Below are 18,259 nucleotides of genomic sequence, written 5' to 3' on the forward strand. Positions count from 1 at the left end.
CGTTCGCGTCATGGACATTATTATCACTGGTGCAAAAGAGGTGTTATTCTTTTGCGCATGCGCAGTATTACCCGCTCAAACCTTCAGGCTACGCATGCGCAGGTCTGTCACTTTTCTCCAGGAGCATCCAACCAGTAGACAGATGTGAATCCCACTGTGTGCATGTAACCATGGAGACCTGGCATCTTCCTAGAAGGCTAGCAGCTGGGTGAGGCACCTGCAGGAGAAGATGGAGAGGCCCACAAGATGCCCTGCCCCCAGTTCTAAGAGTAAGAACATACCAGCCCAGAAGAAGCCCACTGTAAGGTCAGTCAGCTGCTGATGTGATGTGGATGTAGTACCTGCCACTGCCTCATCTTACATACCTGCATCTGTCTTTAGGAGCATGGATTGTGGCCGCAAGGATCTTGGAGCTGGTGAGTGCCTTATCAGATCTGTATCTTGTTTGTGGATCTGTCAGTTTTAAAGGGGTTATCCATAACTAATGTAAAAAATGAAAATCAGACATCATATTACAAAGCTAGAACCAGCCCTGTACCTCACATGGAGCCAGAGATCTCCCCATTCATTGCTCTGCTAGATTTATATCAAGCTGACAGCTCAAGGGGAGTGTCTTTCCTGCTGCAGATAAGGGGCGTGTCCATGCTCTCCCTATCATAGCTCAGGGGGCGTGTCTCAGCTCTACCTATCACAGCTCAGGAGGCAGTTGAAGGATGAAACTGAGCATGTGCGGCCTTCTCAGTGAGCAGGACAAACAGCAGGTGGCGCTATACAGATACATTATATTGAATAACTCAGTGGCTATACAACATTTTTAATTACATGAAATTATAAAACAATTCAGATCCAGCTGTTGGTTTAAAAACTGTAAAATATTTTTTGTGGGGCAACCCCTTTAAGGGGTTGTTCACCTCCAAGGGCCTTTTGGGCAGGCAGACCTCCCAGCATCACAGAACCTGCGGAGGGAATTATACTTACCTGATGTGTACCGCTCCTTCACTCCCCTCGCAGCCACTGCAGATCTTCAGTCTCCTCACATCAACATTCGGTTTGACACGGGTCACATGGCTGCTGCAGGCTATGACTGGCGGCAGAGGTGATGTGTCCCCCATGCATCACATGACCTAGAGGACACGTCACCGCTGGAGCAGCCATGTGACACTGCATCAGGTAAGTATGACTCCCTCTTTAGGTCCACACATGTTTTAAGGGTGTGTCTGAAAGGCCCCCAGGTGTGAACCACTTCTTTTGAGGTGTTGTTCGATGTAAGGCAGCGGATTACAGGTACAGGTCTGTAGTACTCTAGGAATGCTGGAACGATACCGTGGTAATGGTATCAGACCCCCCTATATTCATTTCACCTTTGACCAAAACACTGACATTGTGAATCAGGCCATATCGTGCATCAATCTTTCTAATAATAGGATGACTTTGATCATTAGCACTATCCCAAGTCTATATACGTGAGTTACAGAAAACATGAATATTATATTGTTCATAATAAGAACTTGATTTAAAGGGTTGTTCTAATTTTTTTTATTAAATTGACAAACAGCAGGTACGTATATAAAAGAAATATCACATGTCATTCATGCACATGTGACCACTGAGGCCAATAAATGGCTGCAGTGGTCGTGTAAACAATGTGCAGCATGTGATCGCTGCGGGACCAGCGGAAACTGGATCGGCTGGATACATACAGGGCGAGTAATGTTTTTTATTTCTTTGCCAATTTTTTAAAAATCTCGGACAACTGATTTAAAGGGAGTCTTTCACCTAATCTGAGTGTTTTAGACCGCTCAGATCAGGTTATAGACTCTTTGACCCTCATTACAATGTTACCTTTCTTTTCTGTGTCCCCCGTCCAGATCATGAAAAAAACACTTTTTAAACGTATGCAAATGAGCTTCTGAAGGTGCCCAGGGGCGGCGTTACTGGGCGATGTGCCCAGGGGCGGCGTTACAGGGCGATGTGCCCAGGAAAACACACCTCTTTCAGCCCTCTGGCCCGCCCTTCTGTCCTATTATTACCTCCTCCTCTGCCTCCAGCCGGCGGACGTCACAAGCGGCAAGAGAAGAAGTCAGGCTGGGAACTGGCCCGCACCAGCGCACTGCTCTGCCCATTATGGGCAGAGGAACAGCTTTTCATATTGTGCATGCGCCGACCAACTAAAGACAGCCGACCGGCACATGTGCAATATGAAAAGCTGTTCCTCTGCCCAGAGCAGGTGACGTCCGCCGGCTGGAGGCAGAGGAGGAGGTAATATTAGGACAGAAGGGCGGGCCAGAGGGCTGAAAGAGGTGTGTTTTTCTGGGCACATCGCCCTGTAACGACGCCCCTGGGCACCTTCAGAAGCTCATTTGCATACGTTTAAAAAGTGTTTTTTCATGATCTGGACGAGGGACACAGAAAAGAAAGGTAACATTGTAATGAGAATCAAAGAGTCTATAACCTGATCTGAGCGGTCTAAAACGCTTTCAAAGGGGTTTTCCAATTTGCATCAACATCTTTTAAAATAATTATTTATGAAGGTAGCTGTCATTTTGTAAGTACGGTATTTCTTTTACCTTTATTGCTCATATCTTCTGTTCTGGTCTGTGGTCACATGACCATATCCATGCAGCTCTTTATTTCCTGTGATGTTATGTCCATGGGTGGGGCAGTGATAGGGGAGTGTCTATGTAACTAGCTGGGTGGGAGGAGCCAGGGGAGCACCCAGGAATTTTGTTTAGGGGGGGGTCCAAAAGGCAAAAAAATGCGGCATGTGTAGTGCGCTATGCTAATTGAATTTTTCAAAGCCCCCTTTATATTAAAAAAATGCAGGGAAAGGGTGTAGTGTGTTGTGCTGATTCTTTTACTTGGCGATTCTAGAAGGCCTGCAGGAAAACAACAATTTTTTGGACCCACCCATTATTAAAAGCCCCTCCTACATATAATAGGCCACTCCCAACAAACACTGTACAGCTGACATTCTATAGTTGCGGCCTGTCTACACATCATACGGAGAGGGGAGGGTCTGTCCTGGCTGCACTGCCTGCTTATACAACAAGCTACAGCCAGGAAGCTCCTCCGCTCTCCTCCCTCCCCCGATCCTGCTCAAGGCCTGTGGTTCCCCCCTTGACCGTCCTCACCCAGCTCTGAATCCTCCTTCTGCAAATGGCAGGGGGGGGAGACGGAGCATCTCCTCTCCTACATAGCGCCCCCTACCTCTTACATCCAGTGATGTCACCTTTGTTGTAGACGTTCTCTTTCTTTATCTTCTCCATTCAGACCAGACCGCCATGATGATTTTTCAGCCATCTCCCGTCTCTGCAGAGATTGACAAACAGACATTAGTTTCCCACATTTCCATCATCTTCACATCTTCTGAACACCCTTTCCTGCCACCCCCAATACTGTGCCCGCTGTGCCCCCAATACTATACTACAGAAACAGTCCCCCTGGAAATACTATACTGCAGAAACAGTCCCCCTGGAAATACTACTACCACACAGATAGTGCCCCCCTCAACAATTATTGGCACACAGTGCTCTAAAAAAATAACTGCGCCCAGACACTAATAGTATAAAGATAATGTCCCCCAAAAATTATTGTGCTAAGCTGATACTGTGGCAGGGTGCCCCACAAAATAACAGGGCTCCCCAAAATAGAAATAATTCTCTGCCAGAGCACACTTAGTAGTAATAACGCCCCTATAGTGCCCATACTAGTAATCATGTTCCTCATAGCCCCCCAGTATTAGCAAAGCTCCGCATAATACCTCCTAGTACTAATAATTCTCCCTACAATATGACAGTACATGAAATACCCCCGCTTAGTGCCCGCTGTTGAGCTAATGTCCCCATAATGTATGCCAGTATAAAATACCCCTATATAGTGCCCCAGTAAATTCCCTCATAGTGCTCCTCTCCCTTCCCCATAGTGTCCCCCATAATATGCCAGTAAAAAATGCCCCTTCTAAGTGCCACCATATGCCCCAATAGTGCTCCACTCCCCCCATAGTGCCGCTCTCCCCTATAGTGCCTACCATAATGTGCCAGTAAAAAAAATGCCCCCTTAGTGACACCAGATGCCATAATGCCCCCATAATGTGCCAATAAGAATAAAGGCCCCTTTAGAGCCCCCACTTCCCCTTAGTGCCCCCAAATAATGCCCCTATAGTGCAACCAGATGCCCCATAGTGCCATTCTCCCCTATAGTGCCCCCATAATATGTCAATAAAAAAAAAGCCCCTTTAGACCCCCCAGATGCCCCATAGTGCTCCTCTCCCCCATGGTGCCGCCCCATAAAGTTCCACCATATGCCCCAATAGTGCTCCACTCCTCCATAGTGCCGCCCTCCCCTATAGTGCCTCCCATAATGTGCCAGTAAAAAATGCCCCCTTAGTGCCACCAGATGCCATAATGCCCCCATGTGCCAATAAGAAAAAAAGGCCCCTTTAGTACCCCCACTTCCCCATAGTGCCCCCAAATAATGCCCCTATAGTGCCACCAGATGCCCCATAGTGCCGTTCTCCCCTGTAGTGCCCCCCATAATGTGTAAAAAAAAAAGCCCCTTTAGAGCCCCCATAGTGCTCCTCTTCCCCATGGTCCCCCCCCATAATGTGCCAGTAAGAAGTGCCACCTAAAAAAAAAAAGTACCACCAGATGCCCCATAGTCCCTTTAGTGCCCCCATAGTGCCAGCTCCCCCCCTCCAAAAAAAACAAAACAACAAAAATAAAATAAAAAATACACTGATACTTACCTCCATCAGCAGCGATGCAGGCTCTTCCGGCCTGTGTCCCTGCTGTGTGCTGCCCGGCTCAGGCGCGTGATGATGACGTCATCTCGCCTGAGCCGGCCTCTGATAGGCTGCAGGCATTAGTGCCTGCGGCCTATCAGAAGAACAGGGGAGGGACACGCCTCTCCCTCCCCTGCCGCAGCGTAGCACAGCACAGCACAGGCATCTGTATCGCTGTCCTAAGGACGGCGATACAGATGGATTAGATATGGAGATGAGCGCTTCCACAATGGAAGCGCTCATCTCCTAGTACTCCCACTGCCCCCCCCGGCCCCCCCCCCCACCGCCGCGGCCGCAATTACATCCAGGGCCCCGCCGCCTGTGGTGATCGGCGGTGCGGCCCTGAAGGATTAAAAAAAAAAAAATTCGGTTGGTTGTTCTAGGGGGGGTCCAGACCCGCTGGACCCCCCCTGTAGGTGCGCCACTGGGAGGAGCTATAAACTAGCTGGGTGTTAGGGGCAGTGATGGGGGAGTGTCTATGTAACTAGCTGGGTGGGAGGAGCTATAAACTAGCTGGGTGTTAGGGGCAGTAATGGGGGAGTGTCTATGTAACTAGCTGGTGGGAGGAGCTATAAACTAGCAGGGTGTCAGGGGCAGTGATAGGGGAGTGTCTATGTAACTAGCTGGGTGGGAGGAGCTATAAACTAGCTGGGTGTTAGGGGCAGTGATAGGGCAGTGTCTATGTAAATAGCTGGGTGGGAGGAGCTATAAATTAGCTGGGTGTTAGGGGCAGTGATAGGGCAGTGTCTATGTAAATAGCTGGGTGGGAGGAGCTATAAATTAGCTGGGTGTTAGGGGCAGTGATAGGGGAGTGTCTATGTAACTAACTGGTGGGAGGAGCTATAAACTAGCTGGGTTATAGGGTCAGTGATAGGGGAGTGTCTATGTAACTAGCTGTGGGAGGAGCTATAAATTAGCTGGGTGTTAGGGGCAGTGATGGGGGAGTGTCTATGCAACTAGCTGGGTGGGAGGAGCTATAAATTAGCTGGGTGTTACGGGCAGTGATAGGGGAGTGTCTATGTAACTAGCTGGTGGGAGGAGCTATAAACTAGCTGGGTGTTAGGGGCGGGGCTGGAGCTGTAGGAGAGAAAGGAGAGGTGCATCATGGGTTTGGTTGGAAACAGCAATAGGAAGTGCTACATACAGGATGGAAACAAACCAGAGTGATTGGTTGAAGTTGGGTCAGGAGAGTCCTAACTGAAAAACGAAAGTCATGGGGAAGATCTACATGAGTTAACAACTACATGAGAAGATCTGTTAAAACCATAGTGATCCCAGAAAGCCCTGTAGGCCCCTTTCACATGAGCGAGATTTCCATCCAGGGGCGATGCATGAAGCAGACACATAGCATCCGGACTGAATCCTGACCCATTTGTTTTTCACGCATCATGTTCTATATTCTCAGTTTTTCACGCAGCTCTGGCTCCATAGAAGTGAATGGGGCTTGTGTAACAAAACTCCTGACTGTAATGGATAGGCCATTTCCGCCAATCAGATATCTGTTTCTCTGACTGCTATGTACAGCTTCTGTGCATTAATAAGTGAAGAGGAAGAGCTCTGGCATATTTTTCATTTCTTTAAGGAGCTCATGATGAAATAAATTCAAAGGATTCATGGAAAGGATGTCGTCTGCAGATTGTTCCTTTAAGACAGGAGGTTAAAACAATCAAAATTCCCAGGTCTATGAAAAATGAAGCATTTCTAAAGGTACCAGTCTTCTTTCTTTAGTTCAGTTGAATAGCAGCACATTTATTTTGTTTTCAGTAGATATCATATGCCAGGCTTTAGGGCTCATGCACACAGCTGTACTATGGCCCCATAGTTGTAGTTAGGGATGAGCGAATCCGAAGTCGATTTGCATAAAACTTTGTTTCAATACTGTACGGAGCGAGCGCGCCGTACAGTATTAGAATGTATTGGCTCCGATGAGCCGAAGTTATTACCCCGCGAAGTCTCGCGAGACTTCACATAATAACTTAAGAAATTGATTTCTACTGTAAAAAAACATTTCCCGAACTCGGGTTCGGGTTCCAAGTGGTACCCTACTGTGCCTCCATATGCCTCTCATTTCGTATGGAGGCTTTTTGTGTGAGGTTTATAGGGAAATAATACAGCGGAAAAGGAATACATTCGGTTGTATGCAGCTACCAGACACGTAGACATGGCCTTTGGCTGGGTTTCAGGGCGGATGGCCATAGACCTTACAGGGAAATTTCCTGGTGGGCTGATGACCAGGGGGCCGCCTGAACTCTCCTCACGGCTGCCGGCTGGGTGCATAATGATCTGATGCTCTCAGCATTAATTAGGCCAGAAGCCGCAGGCGCCCTCCTGAACTCAGCTCTATCACTGTCCGTAAGACAGTGAATATTGTGGTGAGGGTGGCGGTATTTTGTGCTGGACTGTGCTATTTTGTTCTGTGGGGGCAGTGTTTTGTGCTGCACTACAGAATTGCAGGCTAGGCCTACTTCCGTTGTCCTTGCCTACTTGTGTTGCCCTCCCTTTTGTCAATTTGGGCCCGCCTACAGCCTTTTTATTCACTGTTGGTTTTGGCTTTCAAAATTGTATCAGGAAATCTGACCGTTTGGCCATACCCTTAGAGTTCTTTTTCCAATATTTTCTAGCAGGACGGGTAGCTAAATTATTTAATGCATCATTGAAACAATCGGTTATGTGTACTGTATGGACTGAACCATTTTTGTCAAGTTCTAATTTTCCATCTGCAGTTTATAGCAAGTGTTTTTTTTTTGGTTTTTTTTGGGGGGAGGGGGGGGGCATAAGATAAAATATACCATCTGAGTGCTAATCTGTGCAAATGTTTTTGTCTTGTTCTCATGCACATTTTATATTCTAGCATCCTGACCTTACTATGGGCCAAAAACGATATTTATGCAGCATTGCCAGAATCTACAGCACCAGGAACATGAGAGCCCTGACCGAAAAACATCAGCATTCAAAGATAAGATGTGGTATGGCATGTTTTAATGAAAAGTTTTCTATGCAGTCATAAAAAAGCCATTGTTGGTTCAAAAAACTTTTGACAAGTCACAGTGACATGTAAGAAGTTTTGATAAGTTGTGGTTTCGGTGGTGAAACCCCCCATCAATCCGTAAAATGAGGAGGCAGAAGTGCTCAGACAAGAGCCATCTCTTATAACTAGCTGAAGATGGGCTCCATAGAAAGTGCTCTGCTTCTGCCTCCTTGCTTTAGCCATGGGTGGGGTTGTCAGCACCCAGACCCCTACCAATCAACACTTTTGACGTTTCATTACGATATGTAAAAAAAAAGATACATAAATGTTACAACAGAAACAAAAACAGCTGTAATATTGGCAGCTTAGATAGGTAATTTAACTAAAACCCCATTCATATTGTATGTTTGATCTGTATTTTGCATGAAAAAGTGCAAAAAAAACAAATAGTATAACTGGTTGTATACTACTTTTGTGTTTAGTATCCACTCTTGGTTTTGACCTTAACCACTTCCTGATAGCAATTTTTCATTTTTTACCCCCTGCCTCCCAGGAGCCCTACCTTTTTAAAAAAAAATTCTGTTCACATAGCTGTATGAGGACAAGTTGTACTTTCTAATGCCACCATTTAATATTGCATACAATGTAGTGAGAAGCTGGAAATACAATCTAGATGGGGTGAAATTGGTAAAAAAAAAAAAACGCAACCCTAACATAGTTTTAAGGGTTTCTATTTTACACCTTTACCTATGCGGTAAAAATGACCTTCATTTTGTTTTTGATTCCACATTTTTTTTATTTGCGTTAATATATTCTGACAGCCACAACTTTTTTATATTTACGTCTGTGGAGCTGAGTGAGGGCTCATGATTTGCTGGGTGAGCTGTAATTTTTTTTGGAAGGGATGTGCATGACTTTTTTAATCTCTGTTTATTACACTTTTTCAGTAGGGGAAGCAACAAAAATCGGAATTAGACCTACCGGTAAATCAGTTTCCATGAGATCACCATGACGGCCAAAAGGAGATTGACCCCTGACCTCTGTAGGGGCAGGAACAGAAACATAGAATGTGTCGGCAGATAAGAACCATTTGGCCCATCTAGTCTGCCCAATATACTAAATACTATGGATAGCCCCTGGCCCTATCTTATATGAAGGATGGCCTTATGCCTATCCCATGCATGCTTAAACTCCTCCACTGTATTTGCAGCTGCCACTTCTGCAGGAAGGCTATTCCATGCATCCACTACTCTCTCAGTAAAGTATTACTTCCTGATATTACTTTTAAACCTTTGCCCCTCTAATTTAAAACTATGTCCTCTTGTAGCAGTTTTTCTTCTTTTAAATATTCTTTCCTCTTTTACCTTGTTGATTCCCTTTATGTATTTAGCAGTTTCTATCATATCCCCTCTGTCTCGTCTTTCTTCCAAGCTATACATGTTAAGGTCCTTTAATCTTTCCTCGTAAGTTTTATCCTGCAATCCATGTACCAGCTTAGTAGCTCTTCTCTGAACTCTCTCCAAAGTATCAATATCCTTCTGGAGATATGGTCTCCAGTACTGAGCACAATACTCCAAATGAGGTCTCACTAGTGCTCTGTAGAGCGGCATGAGCACCTCCCTCTTTCTACTAGTAATGCCTCTTGCTATACACCCAAGCATTCTGCTAGCATTTCCTGCTGCTCTGTGACATTGTCTGCCTACCTTTAAGTCTTCTGAAATAATGATCCCTAAATCCCTTTCCTCAGATACTGAGGTTAGGACTGTATCACTGATTTTATATTCTGCTCTTGGGTTTTTACGTCCCAGGTGCATTATCTTGCACTTATCAACATTAAATTTTAGTTGCCAGAGAACGGTTAAAACACTCCCCCCTTCCACCATACACCAGTGCTTCCCAAAATAACAAGAGTGAGAGGTGGAGATAAACTATTATATAATTAGAATGTATTAATTCATTCCATCAACGAAATTAAGCAAATAATTGGGGAGGAAATAACGGCCATCATGGTGATCTCATGGAAACCGAATTACAGGTAAGTCTAATTCCGATTTTCCATATCATCACCATGACTGTCACAAGGAGATATCTAAAATTATAACATCAATTGGGGGGGCCTATTGCCTGAAGGACTTTACGTCCAAAGGACAGTTCGGAAGAATTGGAGAAATCTAAGCGGTAATGCTTAATAAAAGTATGTACACTGGACCAGGTCGCCTCCCTACAAATGTCTTCCATGGAGGCACCTGCTTTCTCAGCATGAGAAGAGGACATACAGTCAGGTCCATAAATATTGGGACATCGACACAATTCTCAAATTTTTGGCTCTATACACCACCACAATGGATTTGAAATGAAACAAACAAGATGTGCTTTAACTGCAGACTGTCAGCTTTAATTTGAGGGTATTTACATCCAAATCAGGTGAACGGTGTAGGAATTACAACAGTTTGCATATGTGCCTCCCACTTGTTAAGGGACCAAAAGTAATGGGACAGAATAATAATCATAAATCAAACTTTCACTTTTTAATACTTGGTTGCAAATCCTTTGCAGTCAATTACAGCCTGAAGTCTGGAACGCATAGACATCACCAGACGCTGGCTTTCATCCCTGGTGATGCTCTGCCAGGCCTCTACTGCAACTGTCTTCAGTTCCTGCTTGTTCTTGGGGCATTTTCCCTTCAGTTTTGTCTTCAGCAAGTGAAATGCATGCTCAATCGGATTCAGGTCAGGTGATTGACTTGGCCATTGCATAACATTCCACTTCTTTCCCTTAAAAAACTATTTGGTTGCTTTTGCAGTATGCTTTGGGTCATTGTACATCTGCACTGTGAAGCGCCGTCCAATGAGTTCTGAAGCATTTGGCTGAATATGAGCAGATAATATTTCCCGAAACACTTCAGAATTCATCCTGCTGCTTTTGTCAGCAGTCACATCATCAATAAATACTAGAGAACCAGTTCCATTGGCAGCCATACATGCCCATGCCATGACACTACCACCACCATGCTTCACTGATGAGGTGGTATGCTTAGGATCATGAGGAGTTCCTTTCCTTCTCCATACTCTTCTCTTCCCATCACTCTGGTACAAGTTGATCTTGGTCTCATCTGTCCATAGGATGTTGTTCCAGAACTGTGAAGGCTTTTTTAGATGTCGTTTGGCAAACTCTAATCTGGCCTTCCTGTTTTTGAGGCTCACCAATGGTTTACATCTTGTGGTGAACCCTCTGTATTCACTCTGGTGAAGTCTTCTCTTGATTGTTGACTTTGACACACATACACCTACCTCCTGGAGAGTGTTCTTGATCTGGCCAACTGTTGGGTGTTTTCTTCACCAGGGAAATAATTATTCGGTCATCCACCACAGTTGTTTTCCGTGGTCTTCCGGGTCTTTTGGTGTTGCTGAGCTCACCGGTGCGTTCCTTCTTTTTAAGAATGTTCCAAACGGTTGTTTTGGCCACGCCTAATGTTTTTGCTATCTCTCTGATGGGTTTGTTTTGTTTTTTCAGCCTAATGATGGCTTGCTTCACTGATAATGACAGCTCTTTGGATCTGCAGTTAAAACACATCTTGTTCGTTTCATTTCAAATCCATTGTGGTGTTGTATAGAGCCAAAAATGTTAGAATTGTGTCTGTCCCAATATTTATGGACCTGACTGTAGTTCTAGTTAAATGCGCTTTTAAGTTGGCTGGACAAGAGAACCCCTGAGTGGCATAACAATGGGAAATTGTGCACTTAATCCACCTGGCAATGGAAGACCTAGATAAACTCTTTCCCCTGTTTCTTTTCCTGAGAATTGAACAAGAAGACTATCAGACTTCCTGAATTCCTTAGTGACTTCCAAGTATTTCAGAACCGTACGTGTAACGTCTAAAGTGTGAAAGGAACTTTCACTGCAAATTTTTTGGTTATTACAAAAAGACGGGAGGATGATCTCTTGATCCCTGTGGGAGTCAGATACCACCTTAGGCAAGAAGTCTGAGTACTATCCTATCTTCCGGGATTCTAAGATAGGGTTCCCTAATTGAGATAGGCTGTATTTCACCCAGCCTTCTTGCGGATGTGATTGTAATCAGAAATGCTGTTTTGAAAGATAGGAATTTGAGCGGACAGTCTTCCAGAGGTTCAAACGGACTCATAGTTTAAAACAGCCCTTTAAAACAGTGTTTAGGTTCCAGGAAGGGACTTGTGATTTCAAAGTGGGCCTCAATCTTGATGCTGCTCTGATAAATCTTCGGATCCATCTGTGATTTGCTAAGTCCACATCGAAGAAACAGCTGAGTGCCGATACCTGTACTTTTAGAGTAGATGGCCTAAGAACCAGTTCTAGACCCTGTTGAATCTTTGGTCTAACTAGGTTTGGAGAAGATTCCCCTGACCAAGAGCAGAATCTCCACCAAATTTTTAGGTATATGGCAGATGTCACCTTCTTCCTACTGGACCTGAGAGTGGCTATGACCTTGTCTAAAAGTCCTTGACGCTTCAGTATTGACCTCAGGATCCAAGCTGTCAGTCTTAAAAACTCTGGGTGGGGATGAAGGATGGGCGTCTATCATCCAAGGATTGCCCCTGGGATCCAGGGAACAGAATCTGTTCACTTTTTTGTTGTCTTTTGACGCAAACAAATCTATGTCTGGTGTCCCCCATCTGACGACTATTATTCTGAAGACTTCCGGATTTAGGGACCATTCTGTTTGGTCTATTGTGTGTCGGCTTAGATAGTCCGCCTCCTGATTGAGGGTCCCTTTGAGATAAGTTGCCGAGATAGACCTCACGTTCCTTTCGGCCCAGTAAAATATTCAGTTTGAAAGGTCTAGAAGCTTCTTTTATTTTGTTCCTCCCTGATGTGAGAGGTAAGCCACTGTCGTTGTGTTACCTTGGTAATAGTAATCCCCAATTTTTGCTCCCCAGCCTGACTGACTCGCATCCGTCTTGATCTGAACATACGGAGACTTCCTCCAGGCCACTCCCTGTGAGAGATTGTTGTCTACCTTCCACCAGCTTAAGGAGGTTTTTACATAGGCTGGAATGGGAACTTAGCAATCTAGCGACCTCTGTTGCTTGTCCCAGATGTCCAGAATCCAGAACTGCATGGGACGGGAATGTATAGTAGTTGACTCCACATTACTGAGGGAATGCAGGCTGTCAGAGTTCCCAGCAAACTCATAGCTTCTCATATAGAGCAGATCGTCTTACTCTGGAATGTTTTGACTTTCTCCTTTAGAGACTGAATCTTGTCTGTGGGCAGGAGAGTGGTCTGTGACTGCTAGTCCAGGATGACTCCCAGGAACCGTACTCTGGTCGATGGCTGTAGACATGATTTCTGCGAGTTGACAATCCAGCCCAGTTCTGTTAGAGTTGATAAAAAAAGTGTCCATATCTGTTAGTAATTGGTCTGCTGTTATCTCCCACTAGAAGGAAGTCGTCTAGGTAAGGGATCAAGTTTAGTTCTTTTTGTCTCAGGAATGCTACTGTCTCGATCACCAGCTTGGTGAATATTCTGGGAGCCGAGGAAATCCCAAACGGAAGAGCTGTAAACTGAAAATGGCGAGTGTTGCCTTGCTGGTCTTTTATGGCGAATCTCAAGAGTTTTTGAGAGTTGTGGTGGATCGGGATGTGATAATACACATCTTTTAAGTCCACTGAACACATCACTGCATTCCTTTTTATTAGGGGAATTAGGAATCCCAGGGACTCCATCCTGAACTTCCTGTAGGAAATGTACTGGTTGAGGAATTTTAGCTTTATAATCATACGGAATGACCCTTCCTTCTTTTTTATCAGAAAGAGACTGGAATAGAATCCCTGGCCGTGTTCTGAAACTGGAACCTGAATTACAACCCCTAAATCTATGAGATCTTTGATCCCTTGCCAAATGCTGCACTGACCCCAGATTTGATATAAAAAATGTGCTCGGGGAAACTGAAGAAAATTCTATTTTGTAGCCTGCTCTGGCTACCTCCTGGGCCCAGGGATTTGATATTGTTACCTTCTTCCAGGAAGATAGAAATTTATTTAGCCTTCACCCCCACTCTGGTGTCATTGTTTATCGGCGGGTTTACTCTGGGGATTGAGGAGAAACCCTTACCCCCTTTGGGGTAACTCCAGCGGCCTGACCTGTCCCTCTGTAGGATCTCTCTTGGCCCTGAAAGGAACGAAAGGGAATTTTCCTCCTATAAGGCCTATCCTCCAGAAACCCCTTCTTTTTATCTGACGCCTTTTCCAGGACCTTGTCTAAGACTTGACGAAGACATATTCACCTGAAAAGGGGATAGAACATAACTTCATTTTTGAAGTCTTGTCCCCTGACTACGATTTCATCCAAAGGGCACGACGTGCCGCATTAGAAAGACCTGCATCCTTGGCCAAGAATCGAATGGACTCAGCAGACGCATCCGCTAAAAAGGCCGTTGCTGATTTTAGAAGAGGGATGGAATTTATTATGTCCTCCCTGGGGGTCTTATCCCTCAAATGGGACTCTAACTCATTTAGCCAAAGATACATAGACCTTTCGACCGAGGTTGCAGCAATGTTAGATTTAAGATTAAACATGGACACCTCCCACGATTTACGTAGTAAGCTGTCTGCTTTCCTCTTCATGGATTCCCTCAATTGGCATGCATCTTCAAAGGGTAAAGAGTTTTTTTTAATAACCTTGGCTACCTGTACGTCTGTGTTTGGGATCTCGTTGTCACGGATGGTGTTGCAGAAAGCTGGAACTTATAAATAAACATCCGACTGGCTTGATCCCAAACTAAGGAGCATATGGGTGAGCCCTATAAAACCCCTAGAGCTCTCCCTGACTGCTATGCCCATGCAAAGATCTTTATGGTAGACGATTGCATGCCATCGTACCTTATGCTATGTGACACATGAAAACCCTATAATAGTGAGGGGACACGACCACCAGCTCCCTGCACTTAATACGGACGGAGTCAGGGTCACCTACAATCAAGCCAGCAAGAAACACAAATAAAGGAAACAGACTTATCTGAGGAATCAGGAGAAGCAGCATCCAGCAGTGAACACAATCCAGGAAGAAGTATAAACCGCAAAGTGAGGCAGTATGAGAGGGGATATAAAGGGAGACAATCAGTGCAAATAGGTGACAGCTGGAGATGGAAAGGAGATGAGAAAGTAAAACCAAAGCAAAGAACATCATACAACAGGTAGAGAAGAACATCTGCCAGATCTTCTCACAGAGCTGGCGGTGACACTCGTCAAATAGTCTTGACTCTGCCGGATTAAATAACAGGCGGTTCTTGTATTCTCTAGATACCCCTAGCCTCTTCTCAGGGTCTGACCATTCCTCCAAGATCATATTCCGACTGCAACAGGGTGAAAACACCGCCGTGCACCGTAGCCAGAGAAGGAACACACCAGACTTAAATAAATGGTGATCCCCAACCCCAATATGTGTCTGACCATAAAAAAGGCAATCCCCGCAGGGAACTTACGGGAGGCTGAGAAGGAACATCAAGCTCTCTGGACAATTGTGGTTCCGGTCCTGACATTGTTACGCCAGACCTCAGATCAGTGCCTACACACGGCTCCTCGCTTTCCAGCCGGCATTTTAAATGCTGAACACCGCCGCGCATCGCCCACATCCTATGTCACTTCCTGGATGCACCGGAAGTGACATCATCCAAAGTGCAGTTGCGCTGGGCGCTCGCTCCAGCTTAAACCACGAGGGGCCAGGAGGAGGACGCTAACCCGGGAGCAGGCTCTGGATCTACCAGAGCGAGCCCTCCCGTCTCTCCCCTGCCCAGCATTAGTACAAAGACCGCCGGCGAGCAGGGGCATACCGCAAGCTCCAGCGGTTAAGATAAGTGCCGCAGCACACATACTCCCCAGGGAGTTCCATACATAGATGAAAAAACTTCATCTTCTCTCTTCATCTCCCTGACCCACATGGAGACCTCTCTCTGTCCTGTCCTCTGTAGGGACAGGAAACACTGGTGTATGGTGGAGGGATGGGGGGGGGGGGGGAGTGTTTTAACCTTTCTCTGTTTCTGCCTCTACAGAGGTCAGGGGTCAATCTCCTTGTGGCCATCATGGTGATGATATGGAAAAAATTGTGAATCATTTTTTTTTTGCATTACGCTCTTCACCATACAAGATAAATAGTTTATATTTTAATAGTTCAGACATTTCAGATGCAGCCATACCAGTGATCTTTATTTTATATAAGGGAAGGGGTCATTAGAACTTTTATATCTTGTTTTTTTTTTCTCTTAAAAACGGTTTTAAACTTTTTTAAAATTTATTTTTAGTACCGCTAGGGGACTTTAACGTGCAATTGACTGATCACTTATACCATAGACTGCACTGGCCTATTATGTAAGAATCAGTGCGTTCCTATCACGCCGTCACTGTGAACTTTGCTATGGCAGGCATCACTCCCATGCTGCCATTGTAACTGAACAGCTCCCACAATCTCGTTACAGGGGATCCGTTCGCTCACTGGGAGTGAAGTGCTCCCGGTAAATAACCGCTAAGATGATGTGGTCGCAATCGACCATGGCATCTGAGGAATAAAAACTCTGTTAAGCTGTCTTCAGTAATGGCATCTGCCACCCGGTGTCTGCTGTGTAAAACAGCAGGCACACAAGGTTTATGGCGCCTACTTTAAAAACTGTCCATCTGCCATATATTTATGGTGGATGTCGGGAAGGGGTTGTCCCACAAAAACTACATTTTTGAAACCAGTAATTACTTTTGTAATTACTTGTAAGTAAAAAATTTGTATAGCCACTGAGTTATTCAATAAAATGTGTCTGTATAGCACTACCTGCTGTTCATTTTTCTTGTTTCTCTGTCTACCTTGCTGAGGTGGACGCACATGCTCAACTCCATCTTTTAACTTCCACCAGCCCCATCTACTGTTGCATTAGAACAGATACACCCCCTGAGCTGTGATAGGGAGAGAGCTGCAGTAGAAAGAACGTGCGGTCTGAGCTGTGATAGAGAGAGGGCTGCAGTAGAAAGGACATGAGGCCTGAGCTGTGATAGAGAGAGGGCTGCAGTAGAAAGGACATGAGGCCTGAGCTGTGATAGAGAGAGGGCTACAGTAGAAAGGACATGCGGTCTGAGCTGTGATAGAGAGAGGGCTGCAGTAGAAAGGACATGCGGCCTGAGCTGTGATAGAGAGAGGGCTGCAGTAGAAAGGATGTGAGGCCTGAGCTGTGATAGAGAGAGAGCTGCAGTAGAAAGGATGTGCGGCCTGAGCTGTGATAGAGAGAGGGCTGCAGTAGAAAGGACATGCGGCCTGAGCTGTGATAGAGAGAGAGGGCTGCAGTAGAAAGGATGTGCGGCCTGAGCTGTGATAGAGAGAGGGCTGCAGTAGAAAGGACATGCCATCTGAGCTGTGATAGAGAGAGGGCTGCAGTAGAAAGGACATGCCGTTTGAGCTGTGATAGAGAGAGGGCTGCAGTAGAAAGGATGTGCGGCCTGAGCTGTGATAGAGAGAGGGCTGCAGTAGAAAGTACATGCCATCTGAGCTGTGATAGAGAGAGGGCTGCAGTAGAAAGGACATGCGGCCTGAGCTGTGATAGAGAGAGGGCTGCAGTAGAAAGGATGTGCCGCCTGAGCTGTGATAGAGAGAGGGCTGCAGTAGAAAGGACATGCGGCCTGAGCTGTGATAGAGAGAGGGCTGCAGTAGAAAGGACATGCCGTCTGAGCTGTGATAGAGAGAGGGCTGCAGTAGAAAGGACATGCCATCTGATCTGTGATAGAGAGAGGGCTGCAGTAGAAAGGACATGCCATCTGAGCTGTGATAGAGAGAGGGCTGCAGTAGAAAGGACATGCGGTCTGAGCTGTGATAGAGAGAGGGCTGCAGTAGAAAGGACATGCCGTCTGAGCTGTGATAGAGAGAGGGCTGCAGTAGAAAGGACATGCCATCTGAGCTGTGATAGAGAGAGGGCTGCAGTAGAAAGGACACGCCATCTGAGCTGTGATAGAGAGAGGGCTGCAGTAGAAAGGACATGCCACCTGAGCTGTGATAGAGAGAAGGCTGCAGTAGAAAGGACATGCCATCTGAGCTGTGATAGAGAGAGGGCTGCAGTAGAAAGGATGTGCGGCCTGAGCTGTGATAGAGAGAGGGCTGCAGTAGAAAGGATATGCCACCTGAGCTGTGATAGAGAGAGGGCTGCAGTAGAAAGGACATGCCATCTGAGCTGTGATAGAGAGAGGGCTGCAGTAGAAAGGACATGCCATCTGAGCTGTGATAGAGAGAGGGCTGCAGTAGAAAGGACATGCGGCCTGAGCTGTGATAGAGAGAGGGCTGCAGTAGAAAGGACATGCCGTCTGAGCTGTGATAGAGAGAGGGCTGCAGTAGAAAGGACATGCCGTCTGAGCTGTGATAGAGAGAGGGCTGCAGTAGAAAGGATATGCCACCTGAGCTGTGATAGAGAGAGGGCTGCAGTAGAAAGGACATGCCACCTGAGCTGTGATAGAGAGAGGGCTGCAGTAGAAAGGACATGCCATCTGAGCTGTGATAGAGAGAGG

General features: G+C 45.9%; 1 protein-coding gene across 2 annotated transcripts in view; it reads left to right on the forward strand.

The window, feature by feature from the left end:
- The first annotated feature begins 79 nt into the window (after positions 1 to 79).
- The window catches only part of FAM216A (family with sequence similarity 216 member A), a 52,324-nt gene continuing 34,144 nt past the window's right edge, over positions 80 to 18,259 (forward strand). Inside the window, exons 1-4 of one of the 2 annotated variants that reach the window (XM_040416079.1) lie at positions 80 to 306; positions 382 to 416; positions 6,363 to 6,487; positions 7,632 to 7,746. In XM_040416079.1, the coding sequence (XP_040272013.1) occupies positions 230 to 306; positions 382 to 416; positions 6,363 to 6,487; positions 7,632 to 7,746 (352 nt within the window). In that variant the 5' untranslated portion in view covers positions 80 to 229. The remainder of the gene's footprint in view (positions 307 to 381; positions 417 to 6,362; positions 6,488 to 7,631; positions 7,747 to 18,259) is intronic. The other variant, XM_040416080.1, reaches the window with a different exon arrangement.

This window comes from Bufo bufo, chromosome 2, assembly GCF_905171765.1.
Source record: "Bufo bufo chromosome 2, aBufBuf1.1, whole genome shotgun sequence".
Classification (NCBI taxonomy): Eukaryota; Metazoa; Chordata; class Amphibia; order Anura; family Bufonidae; genus Bufo; species Bufo bufo.